An 18990-nucleotide genomic window follows, 5' to 3' on the forward strand; every position below is an offset into this window, starting at 1 on the left:
GTGAGTTCCGGTACAAGGCTTGTCCTGTATTCAGACAAATATTCACCTTTGGAATTCACTGACTGAATTCTCTGGTTAAAATCAAAAAGGTTGCGTGTTGGAAACTGCATCTCCATGCCCTTCCCAGTTTTCTCCCCATTCTCCTGACTGAAGCTGGGCTCAGTTCCAAGGTGATTTTCCCGATCCATTATGTGTAAACTAGTGCTGGGAGGCCAGTTGGCAATCTAGCTGTTCACAGCCAAGCCTGGTTTTGTCCTCACTCAATCTCAGTACACTCTCACCAGGCAGCTGGATGGTAATCAGGGCTGGGGGTCCTGGATGAACTTCCTTTCTCCCTTCTGTGACCCAGAGATTTGTCATAGTGTCCCAGCTGCTGCCTTGGCTGAGATCAGATCACAGCACCAAGAGACAAGTTTCCTAATCTATAGGGCTTAGGGTCTAACTGGGTACTCGTGCACATGGTGATTTTCAGTTGAGAACACTTGTCTTTGTGATTATTGAAGTTATTGAGAGTATGCAGTCGCAGTATATAATTACAGCCATTTGAGAGTTGTCACAGTGTTATACACAAAGTATGTAGAAAGAATGTAGACATGCAAATGGTCTTTCCTCCCAATCATTGCAAAGTTTTACTTGGCTATCAATGTGGTTCTGGTGATCAAATTGGCCAGACCAGAAGCCTAATCTTCAACATGCTCAAATATCATTGGCAGATATCTGCTGGTGTCATTGTCAACATTGTTTTCAGACGTAGGAGAGGGGGGATGGTGGAAGATGCTTAGTCATTGGGCACCAATCAATGAGATGGGTTCTGCTTATCCACAAGGATATTTGTCTCATTGTGAAGTATTCATGTTTAACTGTGACTGCTGGACATTCCTCCTCTACTGATTTAGAGAATCAGAGGTTAAATCCCACTGCAGAGGCCTGAACCTATAAATTAGGTTGTCGTTCCTGTGCAGTACTGAGGGACAGTCAATGCTGCTAATTTTTCCCACAGTATGGAAGGGAGGCCATTTGGCTCATCAGGTCTGCACCTGACAGAGTTTTCTACCCAGACCCTCTTCCCAGCCCTATCCCCATAACCCCACACATTGACCATGGTTAATCACTTTAATTTACACATCTTGGGAGATTAAGGGGCAATTATATTATGGCCAATCCAACTAACCTGCAAATCTTTGGAGTGTGGCTATCTACTTACTGTTTTTGGGATCTTGCTGTGCATAAAGTGCTGCTGCATTGTATTAGCGACAACACTTAAGAAGAAATTATTTGACAGTGAGATGTTTTGGTGCCTCTTAAGGGTGTAAAAAGTATTATATAAATGCAAATACTCCTGGTTTGATTTTTTTTTGATATGTTTATGTAAAATTTTCTCACATTTTACATAGCAAACAAATACAGATCCCCATTGTGCTCGTATGTACATTCCAATGCAACTGGGCACAGGGCTCCCCGTGGCCAGAGGACAAGCTCCTGGGACCCCTGGCACCCATCCTGCCCAAGTCCAATCTGATTGTGATAATATAAAAACAAAAAGGCAGAGGAACACTGCTGGAAAACCAACTGAGTGTCCAAACAGCCCAGACTATAAACTAGCAATGGAGAAAAGAAATAGAGAAAGAGAGACAGCAAAGGAGAGAGAAGAAAGAGAGTGAGAGGAAAAGAGAAAAGTTATTGTGTTGGTGCCCAGACCTTGGCAGTGTGGGCAGGTGTAAAGGGTCAGGGCGCATCCACCAATTTGGGGAGGGGGTGTTCTGTGGGAGTACCCGAGGTCGTGGGGGCTATCAGGTATCTACTCACCCGGCTCCAACGGCAGTGTCCAGACATGCGCTATAAATGGTCTTATAGAACCTAGCAGTGGACCCATGTAGCATGTGCCTTATCTCCTCCAGTTTAATGGCTCCTTCACTAACTGCCTCAGGGGTGCACCTGATTTCCACCTGACCAAGATTAGTTGTCTTATCAGGAGTGTAGTGAAAGCCACAAAATCCGGTTGGAATTTCAGCAGCAGCGGATTTAAAGGCATGACTCCAAACAAGGCAGCCTGGGGGAGGGGACTTATGTCCTGATCTGGCATTGCCGCAATCATCTCAAATATCGATGTCCAGAAGCTATATAGTGAAGGGCAAGCCCAGAACATATGTAAGGGAGTGACGGGAGTTTGCAGGCACAAATGGATTTGGCACATATTGAGGAGGAGTATACTTGATGCAGCACCACAACTCAATCCTCCTCCGAGAACTCCTCTCCCAGATCTTGTTCCCATAAAGATTTAATCACTGATAGAGAGTTTTGTTGGGATAGAATTTGAAAATAAAGAATAGAAATGATACCAAACATAGTAATGGAAGACACTAAGAAGATGTCAATGGAGGCATGAGGTGGGACCGACAGAAATTGGGAGTTGGCCCTACGCACAAAATCTCGAATTTGCAACTATCTGAAAAAGTGCGTTTCAGTTAAAGCAAACTTACCCACCACCTGCTGGAATTACGCAAACATGCCATCCACCTACAAGTTCTGGAATGTTCTGATTCTGTGCTTGACCCATATATTGAAGGCACCATCCAAAGCAGATGGAGGAAAAAATGGTTAGCCAATACTGAGGAAGCCAGTAACCAGGCCTGAAACCCAAAGTGGCAACATATCAAGGCAGCCAGGGAAGATGAAGCACAGGAGGAGGGTTCTAACTGCAGCCAGCAAGGAACCTCCTGTTTGCAGCATCCGCATTAATTTGCTTTTTTTAAGGAATATCCTGTTTCTTTCTCTTTGCACCCAACACATATTGGCTGCCCATCAATAAAATAGAAAATTAGGCAATCCCATGTCCTCCTCCTCCTCCTGTTTAGGACTTTGCAAGACTGTCCACCGCATTTTTGGGTTTTTCCTATTCCAGACAAAGCTTGAAATGAGTCAATCAAGTCTGTGAAAAAAAGATTTGGGGATGAACACCGGAATGCACTGAAAGAGATATAAAAACTTAGGTAATGTGTTCACCTTCAGTGCATTGATACGGCCCACTAACGATAACAGGAGGATGGACCAATGTTTGAGGTCCTGTTCTGTCCGCCCCATGAGTGAAGCAAAGTTAGCTCTAAAAAGCCCACTAAATTTGCTGTCACTTCCACTCCCAGGTAAGAAAACAGCCTAGTGACAATCTTGAAAGGCAGGGTGTGGAGCAGGAGGCTACGAGCCGCTGCATTCAAAGGAAGGAGTTCACTCTTATTCAAGCTCAGCTTGATCCCCGAAATAGAGCCAAACCTCTCTCGTATAGATAAGACTTTGGAAATCGAGCTGGACGGGTCGCCGACGTACAATAGTAGGTCATTGCATACTGCAATACTCTCCGCTCGATTCCCTCCCTACCAATCCCCACCACTCGTTCGCTGTTGCGAAAAGCCGCAGCAAGAAGCTCAGTAGCAAGGGCAAATAACGGGGGGGAGAGGGGGGCATCCTTGCCTAGTTCCCCAGTACAAAGGGAAAAAAGTTGAATGCACGTTGTTTGTCTGGACCGAGGCTAGAGGGGTGGGGTACACTATTTTGATCCAGGTGATGAGCTTTGGGCTGAACTTGAACCTCCCGAGAGCAGAAAATAAATAATCCCATTCCAACCGATGAAATACTTTTTCAGCGTCCAGTGAGATTAACATCTCTGGTAGGTTGGAAGTGGCAGGCGCATACATAATGTTAAATAGCTGCTGAATATTCAAGTACATATGTCTATTTTTAATGAACCCAGTTTAGTCAGGTGACATGATAAGAGGGCAGAATGTCCTCCAAGCGAATGGCCAGAATCGTGCAGATCAGTTTGAGATCCACATTCAACAATGAGATTGATCTATAGAAGCTGCAGTTTTGCGCGTCCCTTTTCTTTTTAAGGATAAGCAAAGTTGTCGCTTGCCTCAAAGTCTGTGGGAGACAATGGTTCTCATATGATTCATTGATCATGTGCAGTAGCAGGGGAGCCAACATATCCATAAATCTTTTGTAGAATTTGATGGGGTACCCATCTGGTCCCGGACATTTCCCATCCGGCATAGTTCTGGCCGCCCTAACAATTTATTCAACATTGATTGGTTTCTCCAGTACCATGGCCTGTCTCCTGTTCACCATGGGGAGATTTGGTGCCCCAGAAGAATTCTGAAAGCCCTCCTCATTGGCGGTACGGTCCGAGCTATAGAGGGTTGAGTAAAAATCCCTAAACAGTTCAGTTATTCAATGTGGATCAGTAGAAACCCCATTCTGAGTCTGCAGTTGTGGTATTAGACTTTTGGTGGAGAACTGACGCAGCTTATGAGCTGGTAGCTTTCTTGCCTTGTCCCCATGATCATAGTGTGTATACTTAGATTTGAACAGCATCTCTTCCGCTTGACGTGAGGAAACGGTCTCAAACTCCGTCTGTAGTAGTAAGCATTCCTTACAGACTTCTGGAGACGGGCCTGCAGCATATATGGCATCATCTTGGGTGATATGCCCCAGCAATTCCAATAACCTCCCACCTCTTTGCTTCACCTCATGCACTGAATAAGATATGATCTGGCCCCTTAAATAAGCCTTCAATGTCTCCATAAGGTAGCTGCTGCGACTCCTGAAGCACCATTAAACTCTAAGAAATCATTAATCTGGGTTAACAGAATTCTAACAAAGTCATCATCAGAGAGCAGACAAGTATTAAATTGCCAAGGCGTATGGGGGCCCACCCTCCTCCTCATGACCAAGTCCATTATTAAGGGAGCGTGGTCCGAGATTACAATGGTTTCATAGGAGCATCAATGCACAGCCGGCAGCAACTTGTTATTTACCAAAAAGTAATCTGTACGTGGATACATTTGGTGGACAGTGAAAAAACAATTCCCTATTAGTTGGGTTAAAAAAACTTCAATGGGTCTGACATCACATATTCCATGAGAAATGATTTAACAATTTCTGCCAACTTGGAAGGTACAGCAGTGCTGGGGGAGGAGCGGTCCAGGGCAGGATTCAACTAATAGTTGAAATTTCCACCCAATATCAACCAATGTGAATTCAAATCTCAAAGTAGGTGAAAAACGACCAGAAAAAGTTTTCACAGTCCCAGTTTGGGGCATGTACATTGGCATCTCATAATTTACACGTGACAATGATGTATCGGCCATTTGAATCAGAAATGACATTGGCTACCATCAAGGGTAAAGACATGTGGATGAGGATTGCCGTCCCCCCAGGTCTTGGTGTGAAAAGTTGAGTGAAAGCATTGAACAAGGGGGTGTCTTGGAGGAATGCAGTTTGTGTACCCAGTTGTCAAAGATGTTGAAATATCTTACCACGCTTATCCGGATGATTTCATCCCCTGACATTCCAGCTAGTGAACTTGATCATTCTGAGGTCAGAGCGTAAGGGCTTCCTAGCCAGCATCCCACATTCCTAATAGTGGCCTGGTACCCCTCCTCATGGGGAGTCTCCCCCCCAAACGCTGACATCGGTGGACTCCACACGCCAGGCCCCACTTCCCACCCTCCCCACCGGCTGCGGGGAACCAACTGCAAGAAAGAGAGGGTGGGCTTGAGAGAGACCAAACCACACCCTCAGAGAAAAAAAGATTTAGCAAAGACACAAAAACGCCCACACAGACCAAGCCCGCAAGCACAGCATGCCTCTGTCCCTCCCCCTGCGCCCTCCCAAATAGGGTGCTTGTGCCTCCAACACCACACTATCCGGGCGCCTTCGCAGCACTCCGTATGGGACACAATCTCCACCTCCATTCTCATCGCAGTGTTAGAATCTCAAAAGGTCTGTGGAAATATCCAACACTTAACCTAATAGTCACAAAACCTATTACCCTTTCCTGGGTGATGATTCAATCCAGGAATAGCATGCAGATTCATAAAAAACAAACTTCAGTTTACATCTATCATGCAGTCACCCGATTCAGAAGTCTGCTCCACAAATTTCATCACCAATGCCGGATTCATGAACTTGTGCTCAGTTCCATAGTTGAGAGTAATCCTCAAGCAGGCTGGAAAGCAAAGCCTAAACCTCACTCCAGGACAGTCACACAGAAGTCGTTTGACATTAGCAAATGCCCCCTTTCTGGTTTGATATTTTAATGGTATCAGGTTGGCTCCACACTTTGCAGAGTGCATAATAATTACAGACAAGGTTAATGCTAAGATTTGAATGGAGTGATAAAGGAACTATTTTAGATAACTGCTTGAGATTAATATTGATGTGCATACGCATATATAGGTGGTCTACATCTACTACCTTTGTTTTTAAATCTCCTTGTTATAAACATTTAACTTCCTCGTGCCCCACACCATTGGTAAATAAAACTTTAGTGACATAAGGCCATTTGATGCCTCCTGACTGAGGTATTCAAGTCGGCAGTGAGGGATGAGATTCAAAGAATTTAGAAAATTCACTACACAGCCATCATTAAATCATGCAAAGCAGTATCAGTCGCACCAGCTCCTCCCTGAATGTTTTGCAGGCCCTGGGAGGTTGGTATGTGAAACTCCACTGAGTATTTCTGAGCCACTGAGTACCTAGTCTTGAGCCTGAACCTGGAACCTCTGGAGTTTTTCCCATGTGGCTCAACTAAACAAGAACCAACCCAATTGTCAATTGACATTGATTATCTAGTAATGGGCATGTTCAACTGGCAACTACACTGGGATTTAGTCTTTACGCTTCCGATTGGAAGTCTTGTACCTGTCATCATAGGAGCACAGAGGACCTAAAAGGCTTCTTTTACAAGAGGTCAGAGCTAGTATTTCCCTCTGTGCCTTGTCTCCAACAAACCCTTGGATATGTGGTTCCTTGTACGCATCTGTATGTGAAGCTATGGTAAATTGCAAAGGAGGCTATTTGGCCCATCTAATCATGTCAGTGTTTACATTTCTGCTCTAATGTCCTTTTCCTCTGTCCCTATATCCCTTTATTCTTTTCCCCTCTGTATATATATGAAGCCTCTCCTTGTGTCAGCGAGTTCCACATTCTCACCACTGCCTAGATTTGATCCGTAAATGACTCTTATATTCTTCTGGATCCCCTGCCATGTGTTTTTGTAATGATATAAAAGGGACCAGTCACTCGTAAGTGATTGTGTAAACATATTATGGGTTAATTTATTAATTTTAGATATATGTGTACATAGATAGAAAGCTTGAAAACATCAGCACTGCCCACAAGTTATGAATAATTTTAGCACATCCCTCCCAATTGAACTCCTTCATAATGTTAAATATGGATTGTTTCCCTCTTCATTTTCTCTTTTCCCGAGAAAAGAATCAACCTGCTCAATCTTTCCCAATAGTGCCATTCTCTGAGTTACAGTCTTGTAAATCCCTCCTGCACCTTCTGCAGTTCTTCAATACCTGATTCATAGTGTCAAGATCAGAACTGAAAAGAATACTTCAAGCCAAGACCAAAGGCCTCATATCCCTTGAATACTGTTGGGACTTTATGAAGGGGAACAGTTTTCAGCAAAAGGAACTGGACAGGTATTTCCCATTCATCTCCAAGAAATGTGACAGCATGAATCACATTGAGACACAAGGAGATTTCACTTCTGTTCGTGTGAATTACATGCCTTTCTGACTCGTCTTGTGTGTCAGTTTGGTGTGGTTGATAACTCATCCCTTTCTAAGCTAGGAGTTAGTGTAAACCTTTGGCAAGTAATGTAATGGAGAAAGTGCAGTCACAATGCACTCCTGGTTGACAAGTATTTGACATATCGTTTCTATTCTCCAAAGTGGCAGTCCAGTGCAGTACTGAGGGAGTGCTGTATTTTTAGAGGCAGTTTCCTGTAATGTTAGGCTATGTTCCAGTTTGCTTGTTCAGGTGGATGTTAAAGATCTAGAACTATTTGGAGAAGAACAGAGTGCTCCTGTATCCCTGGTGAATATTCCTCCCTCCATCAAGACAGTAGGCTGGATTTTCAGCCCCCCACAACCCCAGCGACGCAGTGAGCCATTGACCACTGGCAGGATCTTCTGATTTCACCAAAGTCTACAGCCTAATGCGTAGCTCACATGGTCCTCTGCCAGGGGAATGGGAATTCCTGTCTTTGGGAAGGACTGGAGAATCCTGTCTAGTGTGTGAGGAATGGTGGATACATTTCAATTGTGAGGATGATTGAAATGCATGCTTTAACCACACACATGTAATTCAATTCCTCTGTGCCGGGGTACTAAAAGGCTACAAAATTTCTTCAGAACAGACTGAAGTTTTTTGCACAGCCCACTGCTGGAGTATAAGAAAGCCCAGATGCCATCTGTTTACAATATGGGTTGCAAGGACATGAGGCTGTCACAGGACCTCAGTGCAGTCAGATATTATTTAGGTCCTTTTGTTAATCTGACAATTAACCTTTATTGTTCTCCCTTTCCAAGGCTCGATATCAATGTTCATAGAATCCTTACAATACAAAAAAGGCCATTCAGCCCATTGAGAATGCACCGACTGATAGAGTATCTTACGTAGGCTCTCTCCCCTGCGCTATCCCATAACCCCACACATTTTCCATGGCTAATCTGTCTAACCCACACTTGGCCAATCAACCTAACCCACACATCTTTGGATTGTGGGAGGAAACCGGAGCACCCAGTGGAAACCTATGCAGACAGAGGGAGAATGTGCAGACTCCACACAGACAGCAACCTGAGGCTGGAATCAAACCCAGCTCTCTGGAGCTATGAATGAATCATTTCATAGCATCCAGAAATCATCTGTCTCTTGCCAGATAAGAACATGCTGATTTTTTTTTTATCAATGTGGATTGGTTTCAGATTAACATTTAGATATCTGTTATTGCTAAAAGCTTCAGCCATCCCTTTGTTAGTTCCATACTATTTCTATACATCACCAGCTAATCTCCTATCTCCTAACCTTCATAAAGGTAAGCAGATCCAAAACTCTTTTACCCCAATTGTGTTTACCTATCATCCCTGTGCTCATTGACTTACAAGTAATGTGTTAGTTTTAAAATTCTTTTCTTTCTTTTGAAACCTCTGTGATTTCATCCCTTCCAATCTTTGTAACCTCCTCCAGCCCCGCCGCCCTCTAAAATGTTCCAAATCTGGCCTCATCGCCAATTTTAATCATTCCATCATTGATGGCAGTGCTCTTAGCTGTCAAAACTCTGGAATTCTTTCTCTAAATCTTTCCATCATTCACCTTTCATTCCTCTTTGCTCCTCTGGATCTACATCTGGCTAAGTATAATCATCTGCTGTAGTCTCTCCTTATCTGGCTGGGTGTCAAATTTCCTGCAATAATGCTCCTGTGCTGTGCCTAGGGACATTCTGCTGTCTTACAGATCCTTTATAAATGGAAGTTATCGCTGTTCCATTTGTTTTTTCATATTTAGTAGTGAATGGAAAGATTGCAAAGAGATGTTCTTGTAGTAGTGAATTAGTGGCAGATGCTAACCTATCCCTTAATGGAATTGGCTCTGCTTGTTTGGATGCTGGTGTTGCATACCAGCTTTTGAAAGGTTAGCAGTCTGGGAACTCAATTGCATAAAAGAACCATAATACCATCAGCCAGCCTGCCTAAGCTGGAATCTTTGCATAGTTGAGCTTGCACTGGTATAATCCAATGCCTTTTGAATTTGATGATATCTCTAACACTGCATGTTGAACGTTCTGTTAAATTGGTATGTCATGTATACTTAATTATGACTCCTTCCCTATTTCCATTAAATGGTGCTCACTCTCAGTTTCCTACAAGCCAATGTATTTGGCAACATGCTGAATATGTGTGCAGCCCACTGCTGGAGTATAAAAATACCCAGCTGCCATCTGTTTACAATATGGGTTTCAAGGATATGAGGCTGCTCACTCTGTCTGGCTGTTACAGGACCTAAGTGTAGCCAGAGTTATTATTTGTGTCCCTTTGTTAATCTGCCAGCTAACCTTTGTTGTTTTCCCTTTCCAAGGGCCGATATCAATGTCCAAAAGCACAGCGCTGTCTGCACTGTCCTACCAGAAGGACAGTTTGACTGGGGGCGTCACCAATCCCAATGAAGTGTTTTGTTCAGTCCCTGGTCGACTCTCACTCCTGAGTTCTACGTCCAAGTACAAGGTGACAGTGGCGGAGGTCCAGAGGCGCTTGTCTCCTCCTGAGTGCCTGAATGCATCGCTTCTCGGGGGAGTCCTGCGAAGGTGGGTGTAGAACAAAATTGGCTGTTAATTTTTCTGTGGGGGGGACAGGAGAGAGGAGTGCTTTATAATAATGTACTTTAAGATTGAGATCCTGCAATAACAGAAGCTAGTGAGTATGTGAATGTGGGTTGAATTGCCAATATCTCGTAAACAAATTAGTTTGGAACTCATTCAATAAGTTCCTTTCATTGGTGTTTAATAACTATTTTACAAAGAGGAAAGCAAGATCTTGCATTTATAAAACACCTTTTATGACTCAATAATTCCCAAACCACTTTACAGCTAATTACGTGTTTTTAAAGTGTAGCTGCTGTCACGATGTTAGAAACATGGCCGACAACTTGGGCACAGTAAGCTCTCACAAACAGTAGTGTCATAAATGACAGGATGACTTGTTTTATTATATAAGAACAGAAAATGCTGAGAGTACTCAGTAGACTGAGCAAGGTTAGTGGAGGGAAAAATGGAGTGGGATCTTTGTGAGCTGTTGGTAGTCCTGTCTATTGCCTGCAGAGTAAGAAGTCTCACAACACCAGGTTAAAGTCCAACCAGTTTATTTGATAGTAAACCCACAAGCTTTCGGAAACGCTGTCCCTTCGTCAGGTGTGTGGGAAGAACTTTGGTGTTGGATTTTAACCTGGTGTTGTGAGACTTCTTATTGTGTTTACCCCGTCCAATGCCGGCATCTCCACATCATATCACCTGCAGAGCCAGTGAGAGACCTGCACAGCCTCGTTTGGAGAGGGCCTAGTGAACCAGGCACTAATCAGGCCGTGGCCCTCACTGAATATATTTAAGTCACGGGTAGATAGGTTTTTGACAGACAGGGGAATTAAGGGTTATGGGGAAAAAGCGGGAAAGTGGAACTGATCCACTTCAGATCAGCCATGATCTTATTGAATGGCGGGGCAGGCTCGAAGGGCTAGATGGCCTACTCCTGCTCCTATTTCTTATGTTCTTATGTTCTAGCCCTTCGAGCCTGCCCCGCCATTCAATAAGATCATGGCTGATCTGAAGTGGATCAGTTCCACTTTCCTGCTTTTTCCCCATAACCCTTAATTCCCTTGTCTGTCAAAAACCTATCTACCCATGACTTAAATATATTTAGCAAGGTAGCCTCCACCACTTCAACGGGCAGAGAATTCTAGAGATTCACCACCCTTTGAGTGAAGAAGTTCCTCCTCAATTCCGATCTAAACTGCACCCCCCTCTTATCTTGAGGCTGTGCCCTCTAGTCCTGCTATCCTTTCTAAGCGGGAAGAATCTCTCTACCTCTACCCTATCCATCCTTTTCATTATCTTATACGTCTCTGTAAGATCCCCCCTCATCCTTCTAAACTCCAACGAGTACAGACCCAGTCTATTTAGTCTCTTTTCATAGTCCAACCCCCTCATCTCCGGTATCAGCCTGGTGAACCTCCTCTGCATTCCCTCCAAGGCCAAAATATCCTTGCGCAAGTGCAGCGACCAAAACTGCACGCAGTACTCCAGCTGCGGCTTCACCAGTGCCCTGTACAGTTGCAGCAAGACCTCCCTGCTTTTATATTCTATTCCCCTCGCTATAAAGGCTAGATGGCCTACTCCTGCTCCTATTTCTTATGTTCTTATGGCGTGGGCAGTGGTGAATTCAGCAGCAGCCCTTACTCTGGGATCAGGACCCCAGGGACAGAAGCCTCACCCACAGAGCTGCCAGCCAATCAGAAGCTGCTTGGCAGCACCACATGGGAGGTCAGGGCTGCTGCCTGAAAACACCTGCTGGAGCTCCAGGATCATTCAGCAAACCATTCCATAGGTAAGTAATGTGGGACCGGCTGCTAAGTATTGGTGGTGGGATGAGACCCTTGTCAATGGTCATTAATGGACCACTTAAAGAGCTCAATTTGTGGCCAGGCGAGAATGTTGATCATGGGCTTCCTACCCAATACCTAATTCTGGTGAAGGCAGGAAGGTTTATACCCTTCCTCCCTCCATGCTCACCACCAGCCAGATTCCACCCATCTACATTGACGACCTTCTGCCGGAATACAGATGTGTAAATTTGAAACAAGTACAGAGGTGGGGGCGGGAAAACAAAGGAAAGGACTGTGATAACTGGAAGGCAGGAGAGATGAAATGACAAGAGGGATGTTTGTACGAAGAAAAAGAAGGTGGAAAGGAGTCAAATATAGAATCAAAAGATGTGTTGAGAGGAGGAGTAAATGGGGAAAAGCAGAATCGTTTCCAAAAATGGGGCAACATGGTGGCACAGTGGTTAACACAGCTGCTTCACAGCACCAGGAGCCCGGTTTGATTCATGGTTTGGCTCACTGTCTGTGTGGAGTTTGCACATTCTCCGTGTGTCTGTGGGTTTTGTCCAGGTGCTCCCACACTCCAAGGATGTGTGGGTTAGGTGGATTGGCCATGCTAAATTGTCCCTTGGTGTTAGAGGATTAGCTGGGTAAATAAGTTGGGTTATGGGGATAGAGCCTGGGTGGGATTGTGGTCGGGCCGAATGGCCTCCATTTACACTGTAGGAATTCTGTGGATTCTAAGAGTGGACCAGGGGGTCATGGAGGGAATGGTCCCTCTGGAATGATGGAAAGAAAGGAGAAGGGGACATATCTTTGTGACGGCATCATGTTGGAGATTGGAGATGGTGGCAGCTGAGTGTGGAGGCTGGTGGGTGGGAAGTGAGGACAGAGGGAACTTGATTGTGCTTCTGGGAGGCAGGGAGGGAGAGGAATGGAAGGCATGTAAGCAGGAGCACAATAGATGCAGTTGAGAATTTTGTCAATCACATTGAATGGGCATCTCAGATTAGGAAGCTGTGGTATAGAAATTGGTATTGCCAAAATCTATGTGAGAGAGAAACTTGGAAGGTGTTTGAAATCTTTTCTTGTGATTTTTGGTTGAAGGATAAATATTAGTTAGAACTGGGATATTTTACATTTGTTTGAAAGAAGATATCGTTGACAGTGCACCACGCTGTTGGTGCTGTAAAGTTTAAAGTTTATTTATTTATTGTCACAAGTAGGCTTACATTAACACTGCAATGAAGTTACTATGAAAGTCCCTTAGTTGTCACACTCTGGCACCTGTTCGGTTACACTGAGGGAGAATTTAGCACGGCCAGTGCACCTAACCAGCGTGTCTTTTGGACTGTGGGAGGAAACTGGAGCACCCGGAGGAAAGCCATGCAGACACAGGGAGAACGTGCGGAGTCCACATAGACAGTGACCCAAGCCGGGAATTGAACCGAGGTCCCCGGCGCTGTGAGGCAGCAGAGCTAACTACTGTGCCAATGTGTCGCTTTTCACTGAAGTGAGAAGCTTGATTGAGAGCTGAACTCTCTGAAATGATCAAAGAATCTTTCACAATGCAAACCACTGCCATGACAGCACCTCAGTATAATTAAGGATTGTAACCAGATGCAAAAGCCCTATCACCAAAGAAAGCTTTATTATGGTGATGTTTGTTCAAGGAAGTGTCTTGACCAGGGAACCTTTCTGCTCTTCCCTCAATTTAATATCCTGTCCAATCTTTAATATTGCAGCACCCCTCAGTATTACTATGGCCCAGTGGTCAGCATTGACCCATGATTGCTATGAATTGAGCCACGGACTGCCAATTCAAGTGCATGGTTAACTAAATCTGGCTAATTTTAGCCAGATTTAGGCTAGGAAGGCTGCAGCAAATGGGGACTTGGGAACAGCCCTCTGTGTAGCTCAGGTGCTGTGGACAATTCCACATATCTGGATAATTCCCTATTTCACACTGCTTTATTGGGATAATATTTCAGAACCCACAATGCTAATCTAAGGTGACTGAATGACTAAAACACGTTGGATATCTACCAAAGCCCATTGTCATTTTGGATGTTTTACTCTTTTAGACTATCTTCCTTTGGAGAAATAAGTCATGGAACATTGGTTAAATCACATTCTGGTCTCTAAAATACAAAAACAGCATAAAGGCACTTGAGAAAGCACAAAGTACTGGGGATGATCTTCCCAAAAAAATTCTAAGTGGCGAATTCACAGAGAACTAGAGAAATTCATGTTGGTTTTTCATTGGGAGTTCAGACTAGAATCTTCCACGCTCTGTGCATTGCAAGGGCCACCAGTGTGAATGTCATTAGATTTCAGGGGCAGGATCTATTCACACTGGAGCGGTTGAGACCAGTAGCCTCTGCGCATGTACAGTAAACCCATCCCTTGACACTGTCCCATGCTCGGTGGGCAGTGCCAAGTTGTCTGCTGGGCATTGGCACTTTGCCTCTTGGGCAGTGCCAGGTGGCACAGGCTGGCACTGTCAGGATGCCCATGCCCAAGGGGCACCACGCCTCCCCACCACCCAACCCACTGGGGGGCACCAATTGTCCCCTTCACTGCAGTGGGGTTCTCCTGCTAGTTGGCTTTGGGGAACCAGTAAGTAGGGACTATAGTAATTCCTGCTGGGGAGAAACATCTGACGGGGTGGGAGATACTAATGGGTCCAGAGAATTCAGTCCTCAGCCTGCTAACAGCATTTAAATAGTATGTAAAATATTATTTTGCAGTTGGTCTCCCAGCCGATTTCCAGCAATGCGCAGATGCTGCCGGAAATCTGGACAAGTGTGGCACGAACACTCACGGGAATCCCATGAATCGGCAGAGGCGCGATTCCCCTGGCCCGCTGGGCTAAAAATTTAGTGCAGCAGGATAGGAAAATTGCCCCCAATATTTGCTAGGATTATCTCAGAATTGAGAAGTTATAACTATCAGAAATGATTTAATGGCTGGGACACTTTTCTCTGTAAAAAAGAAGGCAGTGGGTGGCCTATTATAATTCTTTAAAATTATCCAGGTTTCAACTGGGTAGATTACAGAATCTTCCTTGGATTGTGACTCACTATAATCTAATCAAGTTGAATTTGAAATGTAATACCATGTAGTGATTAAACTGGTTAAATGTTCCTGAATCTTGAGTGCCTGTGGCAATATTTACTTCTCCACAGACATTGTAGTCTGGAGCTATGGAAAGTGAAGGTAGAGGCTCCAACATTCTTTCCAACACATGTGTGACCTGTTCTTAATGCCTGCCATTGGTGTGTGTTGGGAGTGTTTCAAATTCGATACTCGACCTACCTGGCTGCATTATGAACGCACCGTCCTTGACCATCAAGTCTTGTGATGGGAATGAAGTACAGAGTTTCTGGATTGACAGCAGGAACACTACCCAGTGCACCATAAAACCTTCACAAATTTTCATTGTGAAATGTAAATCTTCTTACAACAACATCCAAAGTCACATTGGATATTTGGCAGTGAAATTGATCTGAGCAGGTTCAATCAGCAGCACATCCAATATCTTCTTTCTTTCTATTGTGGAAGAGGATGGGATGCATGGTTTGAATACACTTTAGGCTGGCAATGCACAATTTCATATCAGTGCTTTTACCCAAATTCACTCCCTAAGATTGTAACTGCATAACTCCAACTAAATCCTTATGTAGACTCTCATTTGAGGCAGAGGACCGGATTTCCCTCAGGAATTTTAAGATGGCAGTGTTTTCCCTGTCACCGTTCCAGGAGTTGGTGGAGAATGCACTCCCGCTCATACTGTCTGCCTCGCAGCTGTTTAATGCTCCAAGAAACATTCATTGTCTCGAGAGGGGACTTCTTCCCTTCGCTCAGGAGGAAGTCCCATCTCAGACAGATGCCATCTAATTGATTGACCAGTGGCTCACTAGCAGCAGTGGACAAGTCTGGGACTGCAGGAAGTGCCCTGAGTCTAATTCCAGGGTGTCTGGGACCAGATATGTGAAGAGTTCTCAACCTGGGGAAGGGAGGTGAGGCCCAGGGCTGTGGGCAGAAGTGAATGGACTGTTGGTAGAGAGGCCAGGTGGGAAGGGATGACCTGGACAAGGTGTACCTTTCTTGCTGGGAGCAGAGGGGAAGCGCCTAATGCTAGAAGGGGGCTGCTGATGGAGTTGCCCTGCCCGAGGTCTGGACATAGTCATTTTCACTCTCCCCCTGCCAAGCCCATGAATTCCTCCCACCAGCCTTAAAATTGACGCTGGGTAGAAACTGTTAAATGGTCAATAATTGGCCATTTAAGGGTCTCATTTGTGGCAAGGATGGGTCAACCGACCTAGGCTTCATTTGTCGAAACATAAAATCGATCGGTCAGGCAGGCGAGAGATCGATGAGAAGGCTGTCTGATTTCCCCCAGTGGGGGAATGTAAAAGTCTGCCATTAGACAGTTTTTAAAATAACACTCCATGAGCAGGCATTGGCTCCAGTGTTCCCAATGTTTAGTTAGAGAAAATTTCTGCTGGGAATCAAACCAGTGTGACAAATAACAGGCAGGATCAATTATAAATGAATTTGTTGGACTTCAAGGATGGGTGATCAGTCTGTAAAAGCCACACTGTATCTGCCCCTCAGCTTCATGTATCTGAATGAACCAAGCCTGGTCTGTCTCAGCTTTTTAATCAGCCTATCTATACTGCTAACTTTTCACATCTTCTGTCCAGCTTTTTCAACAGATTGGCTTTGGCCAAAGTTCAGACTCCTCCAGTTATGGATTCTGCCAGGCTGTTCACTACAACTTGTTCAGCATTAACAGGGAAAACTTACTCAGTCCATTCTCCAAAATGTTCAAGAGATGGGTAAAAAAGAAGGTGCTGAAATAGTGTGGCATTCACCCACAAAAACAGATCAGCACAAATTATTCATTGTAGTTCAATTCCCAGGGAGGCACAAGATAGAAATGTAAAAGTCAGAAGAAGGAAAAATATTTTCAGAATTGTGAAATGAGTTACTGGGGAAGACTGTTAAACTGCACTGCGTAAGTGCTTTTGAATAGCAATTAAGTGCTGGCAAGTAAGGCTGAGGTATATGAAAAAGCGAATAGGTGGGGTTGATTTGTGTGAAAGGATGAGCCTTGTCCTGTCATTGGAATTCCTCCTTTCTTATTCATTACCAGTGGGGGACTTCTGTTTAAAGGGAGCATTATGCTCAAGAAGTTTGTGTGGCATTTACAAAATTGACAGAGCAAGCAGAAAATATCAATTTAATTACTGTTTAATCTCTTTACATTTTGGAGAATTTACTATTTGAAGTTCTATGAATTCAGAGACAGGAAACGTTCTTGGCTGACAAAGGGTCTGAGACAATAGGGCAGGTAACTTGACACTGTGGATTAACTCAATACAGGACAGGATTAAGTTAGATCCTGGCTGGTGTTTGCTACTGTGTTGGGTTGCTTCCCATCTGTTTTGCAAATATACTTCTGTTGGTGGAGGTAGGGAGTAGGACCTGAGTACTTTGCATTGGCCTTTTCCAAACAGAACATTGCCATGGTTACAGTGAATGACCGGGTTATGAGATTTTGCAGGAGATAAAAACAGATAAAGAGCGAGTATGGGAAAGGCAGCACCTGGCAGTCCTTCAAACTGGATAAGTCACCTGGTCCAGATGAAATGCATTCTCGGCTGCTGAGGCAATGGTAGAAATTGTGGACTTGTTGGCCACAAACTTCCAATCCTCCTTGGATATTGTAGAATCATTATAGAATCCCTACAGTGCAGAAGGAGGCAATTTGGCCCATTGAGCCTGCACCAACAACAATCCCACCCAGGCCCTATCCCCATAACCCCATGTATTTACCCTACTAATCCGCCTGACACTGAGGAGCAATTTAGCATGGCCAATCCACCTATCCTGCACATCTTTGGAGTGTGAGAGGAAACCAGAACACCTGGAGGAAATCCATGCAGGCACGGGGAGAACATGCAAACTCCACACCATCATCCAAGGTCGGAATCGAACTTAGGTCCTTGGTGCTTTGAGGCATCCATGCTAACCACCGTGCCACCATGCCACCAGGAGGTAGTGTGGTCTAGAGGACTGGAGAATAACAAATGTTAAACCCTTATTAAGAATGTGGAGGAGGATAAATTTGACAAGTACAGACCAGTAAGTTTAATAGCAGCGGTGAGGAAACTTCTAGAAGCAGTAATTAAGAGAAAAATAGCAGGCAATTGGACAAGCATGGACTAATACAGGAAAGTCAGCACAGATTTATTCAGGGAAAAATCATGTTTGACTTTCTTGAGATCTTTGATGAGGTAACAAAGGAAGGATTAGGGCAATGTGATTGATAATGTGTAATTCGACTTTTCAAAAAACATTTGATAAAGTTTCATATTTGGTTTATGTGCAACTCTTTGAAGGTGGCTGAACAGCTTAATAAAGCATTTAGTTAAATATGTGGGGATACTGGGCTTTGCAAAAGAGCATTGTATAAGAGATATGCAAAATAGAGATGTATATATTGAGGTATTTACTATAAAAGTTAAGTTACACTAAAACAGTTGTTTGGCCTCAGCTACAGTATAGATCCCAATTCAGGGCACACACTTTAACACAGGATAAAGAGGGGTTTTAGAGGTAGAAGGGATTTATTACAATGACTTCAGTGATGAAGGATTACAGTGGTGTGAATAGACTGGTTATTATTCTTGGAGCAGAGAAAATAACATGAAGATTTGACAGAGGTGAATGTTTTAGACGAGGAAAATAAAGAGAAACTGTTTCCATTGGTTGAAGGGTGATAGCAAGAGCTGACAGCTTTAAGGTGATTGGCAAAAGGAAAAGAGGTGACACAAGGAAATTTTTTAATGGAGTTTACGGTTGCAGTGCAGTACCTGATAGTTTGTTGAGTAAAGATTCAGTCATAACTTTTAAAGGGGAAAACAATTTTTTTTTGGGAATGTGGAGAAAGTGCAGGGAATGGGACAAATTTGTGTTGCTTTTTGAAAAATCCAACACAGAATCAATGGGCCGGAACATTGAAACTATTCAGCCCACAGAGCC

At 44.1% G+C, this 18990-nt stretch overlaps 1 protein-coding gene across 3 annotated transcripts in view; it reads left to right on the forward strand.

Annotated features, from left to right (window-relative positions):
* Positions 1-18990, forward strand: part of tfap2c (transcription factor AP-2 gamma (activating enhancer binding protein 2 gamma)) — an 88753-nt gene that overhangs the window by 47483 nt on the left and 22280 nt on the right. For all 3 annotated transcript variants that reach the window (XM_080204512.1, XM_080204510.1, XM_080204511.1), the window contains exon 4: positions 9925-10150. In XM_080204512.1, coding sequence (XP_080060638.1) covers positions 9925-10150 — 226 coding nt within the window. The remainder of the gene's footprint in view (positions 1-9924; positions 10151-18990) is intronic.

This window comes from Carcharhinus amblyrhynchos, chromosome 16 (genome assembly GCF_965287045.1).
Source record: "Carcharhinus amblyrhynchos chromosome 16, sCarAmb.v2.hapA, whole genome shotgun sequence".
Taxonomy (NCBI): domain Eukaryota; kingdom Metazoa; phylum Chordata; class Chondrichthyes; order Carcharhiniformes; family Carcharhinidae; genus Carcharhinus; species Carcharhinus amblyrhynchos.